Below are 10,886 nucleotides of genomic sequence, written 5' to 3'. Positions count from 1 at the left end.
CATGCCTGGGCCAGCGTACCTCCAGCTCTCCCCACCTGCAGGCCGCTGCCCCGCGCCGTCTCCGTCTTCCTCTCGCCCTCGAGCTCCCGCGCATCTCTCCCTTGTGGGGATCGAGATCGAGCATAGAGAGAGAGAGGAGGAGGAGGAGGAGGAGGAGGAGTAGGAAGAACAGGGGTCGGTAGTGAGAAGAGGAGGAGACCAGATGGGCGTATGTGCAACCATCTCCCTGGCGGCGCACACGGGGATCGAGCTCAATCTGTGCATTTAAAAACCGAACCGAAAAACCATACCGAAAATAAACCGAACCGAACCAATTTTATGATTTTTATGGTTTCTAGTTTCGGTATGGTATGAACTTTTCATACCGATTTGAACTTGGTTTTTTATGGTATATACCGGAAAACCGAACGGTTAACCGAATAAACCGAAGTAAAAAATAAATTTATATTTCTTAAGATGAACAAGTACATGAGTCAAATGCACTACTAAGCACGTAATTTTTTCTTGTAACATAGTCATTTTTCTATTTTTAAAATGATAAGCACGTCCATAACCATCAACAGATGAATCAATGCACGCATATATACTTATATATATAGTCATATACTATTTGTGTAGAATAGTAGTATGTGTTTTGAGTCATAAATTTGCTAATTATTATTACGTCATTTCCAAATTCGCGTCAACTTTGGTTTTTATGGTATATACCGAAACCATACCGAAATAATTTGGTATATATTGAAACCGAACCGTATTTTAGTTTCATACCATATTTACCGAAGTATTAATACCGTACAAACTGAAAAACCGTATAAATTGAACCATGTAAACCGAATAAACCGAACGCACAGGGTGAGATCGAGCAGAGGGGGCGGATGCGTATGACGTGCTGTTGGGCTAGCAATCTGTGCGGCGGGAGGTTTGGGCCGAAAGGCTCGAAGTTTATGTGGATGGACCCGAACCGAACTTTAAGGGAATAGTACCATCTCACATATATGTTTTAAATTCAAATTAAAAGCGTAAATTCACGGAAAGAAAGCGTATTGTGACGGTGAACCCACGGAGTCAATCTGTGCTTTATTATGAGGGATAGATAGATTATTATTATTACTACTACTAGCAAAAGAGCCCGTGCGTTGCAACGGGTTCGAGAAACCACCAAAATTGAGTGGATAAAAAAATGCATTAGCAAATTTAAAATGACCAAAAACCCAGAGAATATATTTGCTTAGTAAGTAAAAATTTGCTACCGCGGCCCTTCTAATTTAGGCAACTAACACTAACTAATTAGACTGAGGAAAGAACATAATAATTAGTAACAGTAACTATTTAGACTAAGGGAAAAACATAATGCTGAGAAGTACAACATATCTCTACTGTAATGCTGCCTTATGAAGTGAGTGAAAAAAAATCAGTCCATTACTCCACCTCTTCAGTATAAACCAAAGGTGAAACATAACGGTATAAATCCTCAACATGAGTAATGGGATACTGAACGACATGTTTAGATTAACCTGCATATGAATGAACATATACCATAGAAATGCATAATAATCTGTGTATATATGGTAATCCAACATTACCTAATCCTTGTCTATGTATGTATGGTGTTTATTTCCTTTTCAGATTTCTCGTCCTTGTAGTGTGCACACATGTATGTGTGGTGTTCGTCACTGACATAAATATAGTCAAATTTAACTTTTTTCTTTTCGAGATGAGTCAAATTCAACCTTAAAACAAACCCCAATATATGAATATGTTATCGACTTGAAGATTTTTATTGATGCGTGAAGGATCCAAGCAATTAATCCCGCAAAAAAAGAATTAATGTCACAAAATAAATACAAACTATTGAAAACAGAAAAAGAAGAACCTGTCAACGTGCGTGCATGCAAACGAAAAAAACCAACAACATGCGTGCACGCTAGCCAGCAACACGTGTGTGTCACAAAAAAGAATGTTAGCATGATTTTTTTTGAAACTAAGAATGTTAGCATGCTGGCTGGTCTAGAAGACGCGTCGCAAGTTCCTCCAGCCCCGTATGGACTCATCCGCCGGTCGCACCTGCAGCTTTCCTCAAGTTTTTCTTCCGCAACGCCGCTCTCTTTTTCTCTCTCGCAAGTTTATCCACATCCGAGCTTTCTCCTTGGACACACCACCACTGCCGCTGCGCGCCCACTGCCGCCGGGATCCCCTCACCAGGCGCCGCCGCCTGATCTCTGCACCACCGGGATCCCCCCTCCTGCCGCTCCACCCCGGACCATAGCGCCACCGGCGGGATCCCCTCCCCCCGCGACACCGCCGGATCTCCGCTGCTCCCCCACGCCGTGAATCCCCCCCTCACTCCCCCGGCCATGACGGTCCTCCCCTCTGCAGAGGAGCTTTGATTTTTCGTTCGTGAGCTTCACCTCCCGAGTAGGGGTCGTCTGCTTCAGCATTTTCAATTGGTGATAAAGACCCATATCTCATCCTGAGCGCGGGGCAGCCGGCGGGATTTGGCTGGCCTGGCCAGGGTCGAGGCGAGGAGCCAGATGCGGACGTGATATTTTTTTCCAGCGAATCATTTTTCTATCAGATTAGTGATGGATTGCGGGTTCTAATTTTGAAAAGCAAAGGGACTTTTTTTTTATAAAAACTCCACGACGGTGAATCCAGAGACTCAATCTGTGCTTTATTATTAGGGAGAGATTATTATTATTATTATTATTATTATTATTATTATTATTATTATTATTATTATTATTATTATTATTATTATATAGGGATTGACTATTTGTCACCCTGGGTGAGGAATAATTATTCTTCACCTCCTCTATATTATCATCAATGTACCATAATTTTACGTTCCGTAAGTTTTGTCTTATTTCCGACGTGAAAAGAGACCGTAAGAAAATATATAGTCGTCGTAAAAAATATTTTATGTTATGTAAAATTATAAACATAAAAACATAGTGCAAAATACACATAAATTGCAATTTTTCTTGTCTTATGACCTATATTTTTATTTTCTTATGCCAAATTTTACATAGTGAATCAATAGAAATATAACTATTTAAATTCCAAACGTAATTTAATTATCAAATGATCGTAAGATTACCTCGGGTGAAGAATAATTTATTCTGCACCCTGGGTGAGGAATATTTATTCTTCACCCCCCTCTCTAATTTGATATCAATGCAACGTATTTTTACGTTTTGTAAATTTTGTCTTATTTCATACATAAAAAGAGAACGTAAGAAAATATGTACTCGCCGTAAAAATATTTTATACCAAGTAAAATTACGAATGTAAGAATATAGTGTAAAACGTACATAAAATGTGATTTTTCTGGTCTTATAATCTATTTTTTTATTTTTTATACCAAAATTTACATATTGAATCAATATACATGTAACTATTTATATTGTAAACGTAATTTATTTAGGAAGTGATCGTAAGATTACCTCGGGTGAAGAATAATTTATTCTGCATCCTGGATGATGAATAGTAACACTAATATATATATATATATATATATATGTATGTATATATATATATATATATATATATAGGGATAGGGAAAGAGAAAGATAAAATAGCTATAAATAAAAAATAGTAGCAATTTTTTAGCTATAAATAAAAAACAATAGCAATTTTTTTTAGGAAATTAGCTAGCACAAATGCCATTGCGTTGCAACGGAAGAAAATACCAATTCCTATGAACCACGGTTGTCTGAGTTGAGAAATTGTGTCATGGGACAAGGTCGCTCATGAGAAAAAAGATGGATTATCTAAGGATTGCAACGTGAGTTGATGGTATGGGGGAGGTATGATTCTGAGTAAATTTATGTTCCTGAACTGAAAAAATTACCAATATCAATAATCTTAAGTAATAGCAGAAGCAAGCAAACCAGCCTAGAATAACAATTATAGCAGCAAGCAAGCAATTCCGGACTTCATTTAATTTGGTCCATTTAGCAGATGATGGGAATGCTATGGGTGGAGTGGGATGGGCGTCCTGAGGAGTTCGACACCAGGTGCCTTCGACTTTGGAGCATATTATTTGAGAATTTAATAACTTTGGAGCAAAAGAGCCCATGCGTTGTAACGGGGATAATACATATATCTCTTCCTCCATTTCTCCTTCAGGTGTTGATGCTCTCGATCTTGCGCATAGTGTTATAGCTTGATGTTCCTCTAGAGGGAAGCACTCATATTGTTGTACGTCAATCAATGTAAATAATTAAGGAGCATCGTCATAAAAATTCAACCGAGATGTTACAAAATAATTTAAAACACCATGATTTTCCTTTTTTGTTGTGTCTCGAGAATCCATGGTTTTTCGTATAAGGAACTGGCTACATTCCGGATTTTTAGAGATTGAATTTAACTTATACTTCTCTTAATTATTCAACCAAGTGAAAATGGATCTCTCCAAAGTTGTTTATACTGATAATTTATGCAAACTTGTGCCCATTGTACTCTCAAATTCCACAATATCATTTATACATGTAGATCCATCTTACAATTCGTATAATCCTCTTATAGTCATGCCTGACAGTTTGAGGCTAACAATTCTTTGAACCTAATATTGTCTATACACCCCTTATGTTATACACTAGTAGACTGCCCGTGCGTGTACACCCCTTATGTTGTACACTAGTAGATTGCCCGTGCGTTGCCACGGGCCAACAAATAAATCCCCCCAATTACGCATGCATCTTCTCTCTTACAAACGCCACACACTCTATAACTGCTCTTTTCCTCTGAATTAATCATACATCACCTTCTCTGTCTATACATCATTCATCCTCTCAATCCATCACCTTGTCAATTGTTTTGTTGTCTAAAACGGTACAAAAAACCCCGACCATGTCACCTTCTTGATCTATTCCTGATCCAAGAAAGCTAAATCTGGCTAAATGCCCTTCCATTGCTATGGAACAACAAACTTTTCTATGGGAACATATATCAAAAAATAATTGTATGCAATGTGTACATCACATGCTTAGCACTATATGGATTTTGATTTTGCTGACCACATGTCCCATGCGGTCACATGCTTAGCGCTATATTGTGACAAATAGTTCTTGTCAATCTTCCGCTTTCCTCTAAATATGTTTCTCCACCAACCATGCATTTCAGCAAAACATCTACTTTCATGTGCTCCTTGTCCGTGCGTTGCAACGGTGCATAATACACTAATCATGTCAAACATATATCATGATTTCTGATTTTTCCTTACTATCTCCACTCCCCAATCCAAGCATGCTGCCATTAATGGCACATCCGACTCACAATTCCTCAACCCTGTCACACCGACACTTCAAAATTATAATCATCGTGTTAACATAAGACAAATTATAATCATTGTACTCATTTAAGATAGATTCACTTATATTCAGATTTCAGTAAACAAAACAAATTATTTTCATAGCATCTATATAGGAGTGGAACAGGAGTTTGACCACCAAATAAACACATTAGTAGTGCAATACATGAAGCGTTGTGCAGCTCATCAAGAATGATTATAACAAACGCCAACAACTTTAAATGAGATCATCTGGGTTAAGAACCAAAAGTATGTATTGGCACCATGCTTCTCGTCTCAAACGCTCGGCAGACCTTCCAATGATTAACAGTGTTGATGCCATCTGATTAAGTCTGATTCACTCTTAACTCTCCAATGCCAGAACCGACTAGATTGCAGCCATCTCAGATTCGGTGCTACACATAACCCACATTACATCTATGCTTCGGTAAATACACTTGCTAATCACGTCAATACAAAAGCACAGCGAGGTTCCTAGGCACTTAAGAACTTCGAATACCTTGCCCAATGAGACCTTGCATATCCAGCAATGACATCACCGGGATTGAACCATTTGGCAATGATAAATTGCTGGACTAAAGCATGCCCATCCTCACCCCATCATTCCCATCCGCACTCAGCATCAAGTTCTGACTACCAACGTTGACATGTATGCACCATACTCGACCCTCCTATCGGCTCGCTCCATGGCCCCTAACTCACCCATAGCCTAAATACCTTCTGATGTGGCATCGCACCCAACCTCAATCTTCGGTGACTTTCCTCGGTTTGTTTGCCATCAGCTCCTCTTTCTTATCCTCATCAACAAATCATGTAATCTATACAAATATAACTTCAGGTCAAAGGCTCCATCAGCTCATTACAGCTATCTAAGTCACCTCACAGTTCCCTGCAAACCATTATGTTTAAATATTAGAAAACAAATACAAATGATTTGAATTATAAAAAGCAAGGCATCAAACCTCTTTAGAGAAAGGCTATTATTTATTTCTCAAGTTAGGTACTAAAACTACACAGGAGCGTATAACTACTACTTATTCTGAATACAAATATTGTAGTAAACAACGAATTAAATTATTGTTACCATTCTCTACATTTATCTTCTAGAGCACAAATTTATGTATTCAAGACACATACATTTGCAAGTGTTTTTTACTACTAACACCAACGTTGAGCTAAAATAGACCTAGCATAAAATCTGAGATTGGCATATAGCACAAGAAAGAACTAAAATAGTTCACTCTGTACCTTGAATATGTACTCTACAGTACATCTACATCACCCATTGCCCACAGTCGACAAACGACACACTTTTTTCTTACATCACTGCACGGTGGCACTGATTCAAAGAATTGGTATGCATGGACCACAACGCCAGCAAAACCCAGCCACCATGACCTGTAAAACCCTTGATGCTCTTTCAGTTTTATCATGGGCCTTGAAATATATTGCACAATCATGGTAGAACGTCGACATTTGAAGGTGAAGCTGGATATTATGACTTCAAAGAGCCTTGATGCTGTTTCAATTTTATGATGGATCTTGTAATATATTCCACGTATACAAAAATATACTCCCTCCGTTCCTAAATACTTGTCTTTCTAGGCATTTCAACAAATGACTACATACGGAGCAAGTGAATCTACACTCTAAAATATGTCTACATACATCCGTATGTAGTAGTCATTTGAAATGTCTAGAAAGACAAATATTTAGGAACGGAGGGAGTATATATTTATGTATGTCAAATAAATTACTCATGTTACAGATTGTAAAAAAAATTCTTGACACACAAAAAGAAAAACCAATTGAACACGGAATTAATTTTATAAAAAACTAATATCCAACACAGTATATATCTACATAAATTAACATTATTGTTTCAGTTACAACTCATTTCTTAGCACGTAAATATGATGTGAGATCAAGCAGTAAGAACATCTAACGAGTTTTCTAAGTAGTACAAAATTTAATTATTGTTAGAGAGAGAAAACATACCCTGCGTAAGTCTCTTTTTCTCTATTATCCGGCTGAGAGAAACGCCAAACAAAAGCTTCTAAACTGTCAGAATGAAACCGAACAACCGATCTTCATACAAAAGTTGTCTTATGTTACTTAGCTGGCCTAAGAGCATGTTAATCGTGCAATGTGTCATGCACTACGTGTCAACGATGCCCATCTGCTCTATATGATTCTGCGCAATTCACAGATGTATTATCTGAAAGTCAGATTTACATCTAGTCATCTCCTGAAATATTCAAGTCAGACCCCATGCGTGGACCAGGTTGTTCTGCATTACAGATGTGTGTAACTCGTTACCGACAAAAAATTTCAATCCATCTGAATTATTTAGTCTAGCCAGATATGTGTTGAGCAATCACTCTCAACAATTTCATTACCTAGACATATGCCAACGCATCTCCAAGCATCCTGGTAAATACTCGTGCCATCACCTCCACAAACCTGTGTGAGTTGCAACATTGATTGATTTCATATACACATCATAAACAGAATGTTCTTGCTGTTGGTTAAAGAGGGAGAGTAGCTATACCCGGTGCGTCCTCGACAGACACATGTCTGGGAAGCTGGTATACACCATCCTGCTCATGTCACTGGCATGGCCAAGAAGAGGACTCGGCCACAATGCAGTGCAGCAACGGGAACACTCATCAAGAAATTCAGAGAGTACCACCCTATCAAGAAATAAACCAATTACATACGTACAAAGAAGAGTCAGGTCACACCTGCAAAAGCTGAATCATTTTCAGTGCCATCAATATGTTTCGACTATACTGAAATTGGTGATACACATTAGTCTCGACATTAAGTGTACACAATGTTACATCCAATTCAATGGAAGCAAGCAACATATATAATAAGGACTTTATATAAAGATACGGAGGCACCATATTTTTTTGATTCCTGATGCAACAAACAAAATTTCACCTCGAACTAAGTAAGATGCATATTCTCCTGAAAGATGAACTGACCAAATGCAGCTAAGGGCTGGTTCAAACTTTATATCTTCGGACAGATTGGTGCAGAAATAGCTATTGCTTGTGTGCAACAGAGCGAAGTGCTTTCTGAAGAAGTAAACAAAAGGAGTACGCAATTAAACAAAGAGAAACATTAGCATGGCTCAATAAGAAATGCTGATTGTTCACTTGCATTAGCAATATAATGATTTAAGTGTGTAGTGCAGAAAAAACACTTTTTTCTCTATATACAGTCCCAAAGTTATACCTTACAAGTCGTAGCTGATGCAACTGCACAAAAATTTGAAATATACCGTATCACACTCATCTGGTAATCACCCGTGCGTCGCAACGGGAGCGTGAATACTCTAACAATTTAACATCAGTTGTGTCAAACATATTTAGTGTGCATGCACAACAAACGAGTTGTTAAGAAAACAGTATTGCCCTGATCACTAATTGTTAAGAAAACATATTTAGATGTGTCAGTGCAAACTCACATGCCAGCTGCCACCACACAAACACACACACATCAGTATTTTTTATCAGTGCCCAAGGATTTGATCATTTGCTTAAGCCAATAAGCCCGTGATCTCTTAGTCTGAAAAGATCTTTGCAAAAATCCAATTATAACAGAAGAGATATGCAACTATTTAATTCAATAGACTGAAGTGCTAAGCAAGAAAAAAACCTTAAGTTCAAATCCTAACCCTTTCAGCAACCTTATTAGTTGTTTCTTGCATTGAAATTCCTATATATTGATCACTGTAATATCAAGTGGTTAATATGATGCAATGCACGCTGTTGTTTTTCTGGGAGTTAAAGAAAAGAAAAGGAAAAACTATAGCCTAAGAGAGTACTCGTGAAAATTCTGACCTAAAAGCTTGTGAATTAGTTGGTCCAACCAAAGATTAAGAAAGGTTAACAATTTTGTTGTCAATAAACTAAGATGAAACAATCTGAAAAAATATGCTTCCAAACAAAGAATTTCAGATGTCCAAGATCCAAGAATCAGAAACAAGATTGCACAATGAAGTGAGATATGATTACATGGCTGATATCAAGACAAGCGACCAGAGCTTGCAGACCTGATGGCGCTTGTGTGGGGGCAGTGCGACGCCGGCGAGTTCACCGTCACTTCGGAGTTCCACACCCGCCGCAGCCAGGAATCGAGAAGGTCGAGCCCTCAGGTTGGGAGTGGGACTCGCATCCAACTGCCTCACGCCATCTGTCGTTCGATCCCAACGGGTGGGACTCAGATCCGCTGCCGCCGCTGCAATGACAGCACCATCAGGCGTAGGAGAAGCCACATATGCCGTCGGCGGATTCCCTGTAGCCCTGCGCGTCATGCCTCCCTCCGGACGCTATGGCAGTAGCGCCTTGTGCTAGTCGGTTTCCTCCCTCGGAGCCCCCACCAGGGCACAATTCCATATACACGGCCGCTGCACCGAGGGCGAGCGAGGAGGTGCCATGGCAATAGTTCCTTGCGCTCGGCGGCCCTGGGAGACCAGGAGCTCTGGCCCGCGGTCTCCTCTTCGTCGAGGGCGAAGTAGCTCCGGGCAGCTACATCCCTTGGCCACGCGCACCGGCGAGCTCGGTCCTCCTCTGTGCCCTTCCTGCCGCTGGACCCGCGCGTGCCTGCGTGCCTGCGTGAGGAAGAGGAATGGAATCAAACCAAATGGCATCAGGGAAGGGAATCGAAGACCTTGAAGGGACGGGAAGGGAAGGGGGTCGTACCTTGACGAGCAGCTCCATGGCGTCGGGGTCACGGATCAGGGAGACGCCGGCGGCCTCCTGGTCCTATCCCGGCGCTGGTCGCCGCCATGGCCTGCTGGATCTCGCCATGGCCCGGAGTTCGGCGGGGCGATCCCGGCGACAGGGATTCAAGCCGCCCTGCCTGGAGACGCGACGGCGGCGTCTCCCCTCGGACGGCGGCGGCGGCAACGAACGAGTTCGCACGTGGGCGGCGGCTACGAAGAGTCGGCGGCAGGGAGATCGGAGATGGGGTGGAGAGGAGAGTTTTTTGTGCAGGGGTGGTTTTTTTCTGCGTGGGAAGTGGTGTGATAGGAAGGGGGACGAAAAAAACCCCAACGAAAATAAATCGTGAATATTATTCACCAACTCAGACATTAAAAATAGAGAAAAAGAAAAAATTATGCTACTGTAAATTCTTTTGAGAAAATACAATGCATCCCACTTCCGGGTGGTTCTTTTAGCTTATAGCAGATGGCCCAATATGGTTGAATTATTTTATTAACAGTTACAAGTACACTAAATCATGAAAACAACAACATTCTTAATTGAAGAAGAATCAAAGAGGTAAGTACTAATTACTAACCTTCAGATTCTTTGTGCCCATAGTATCACTGTATGAACTCGAAAGAAGCTGGGAGTTGGCCTACAGGAGGCATGCTACGGCCATCAGATGAAGCACATACAACAAGCATATGCCACCACCATGGATGCTTTATGCAATCATACCATGAACAAACTTTGAGCATCTTTTATCTTAGTCTTATCTCTGAACAAATCTCAGATCACTGCATGCAACGTCATGTATGAAAATCAATCAAAAAGCACAATCCGAAAACCAAAGCAAA

At 40.2% G+C, this 10,886-nt stretch overlaps 1 protein-coding gene across 18 annotated transcripts; it reads right to left on the bottom strand.

Annotated features, from left to right (window-relative positions):
* Positions 1-5,391: 5,391 nt before the first annotated feature.
* LOC125536657 (uncharacterized) lies at positions 5,392-10,355 on the bottom strand. Of its 18 annotated transcripts, none has more exons than XM_087543585.1 (8): positions 10,024-10,352; positions 9,337-9,932; positions 8,302-8,394; positions 7,863-8,055; positions 7,711-7,774; positions 7,310-7,601; positions 6,560-6,830; positions 5,392-6,200 (listed from the first exon to the last, which is right to left on the bottom strand). In XM_087543585.1, the coding sequence occupies exons 2-6, from the start codon at positions 9,633-9,635 to the stop codon at positions 7,549-7,551; spliced, it is 702 nt and encodes a 233-aa protein (XP_087399711.1). In that variant the 5' UTR covers positions 9,636-9,932; positions 10,024-10,352; the 3' UTR covers positions 5,392-6,200; positions 6,560-6,830; positions 7,310-7,548. The 18 variants fall into 18 exon arrangements, 5 of the variants coding, with proteins under 5 accessions (XP_087399711.1, XP_087399712.1, XP_087399710.1 ...); XM_087543586.1 differs by having other exon boundaries at positions 6,560-6,709; XR_007295132.2 differs by having other exon boundaries at positions 6,560-7,601; positions 7,863-8,004; positions 8,555-9,932; positions 10,024-10,354.
* Positions 10,356-10,886: the final 531 nt, after the last annotated feature.

This window comes from Triticum urartu, chromosome 2A (assembly GCF_056163025.1).
Source record: "Triticum urartu cultivar PI428250 chromosome 2A, HENAU_Tu73, whole genome shotgun sequence".
NCBI classification, from domain to species: Eukaryota; Viridiplantae; Streptophyta; class Magnoliopsida; order Poales; family Poaceae; genus Triticum; species Triticum urartu.
Note: the sequence above shows the minus strand (reverse complement) of the source record. Positions and strands in the feature narration are given on the sequence as shown.

What these genes read in the sequence shown, in the direction of transcription:
- LOC125536657 (XM_087543584.1), bottom strand. Translation starts at nt 9,635, where the DNA reads ATGACGCGCAGGGCTACAGGGAATCCGCCGACGGCATATGTGGCTTCT. An exon ending in GTCTGTCGAGGACGCACCGG is followed by an intron (nt 7,775 to 7,862) that starts GTATAGCTACTC and finishes CAACTCACACAG; the next exon opens with GTTTGTGGAGGTGATGGCAC. An exon ending in ATGCGTTGGCATATGTCTAG is followed by an intron (nt 7,602 to 7,710) that starts GTAATGAAATTG and finishes TCTGTAATGCAG; the next exon opens with AACAACCTGGTCCACGCATG.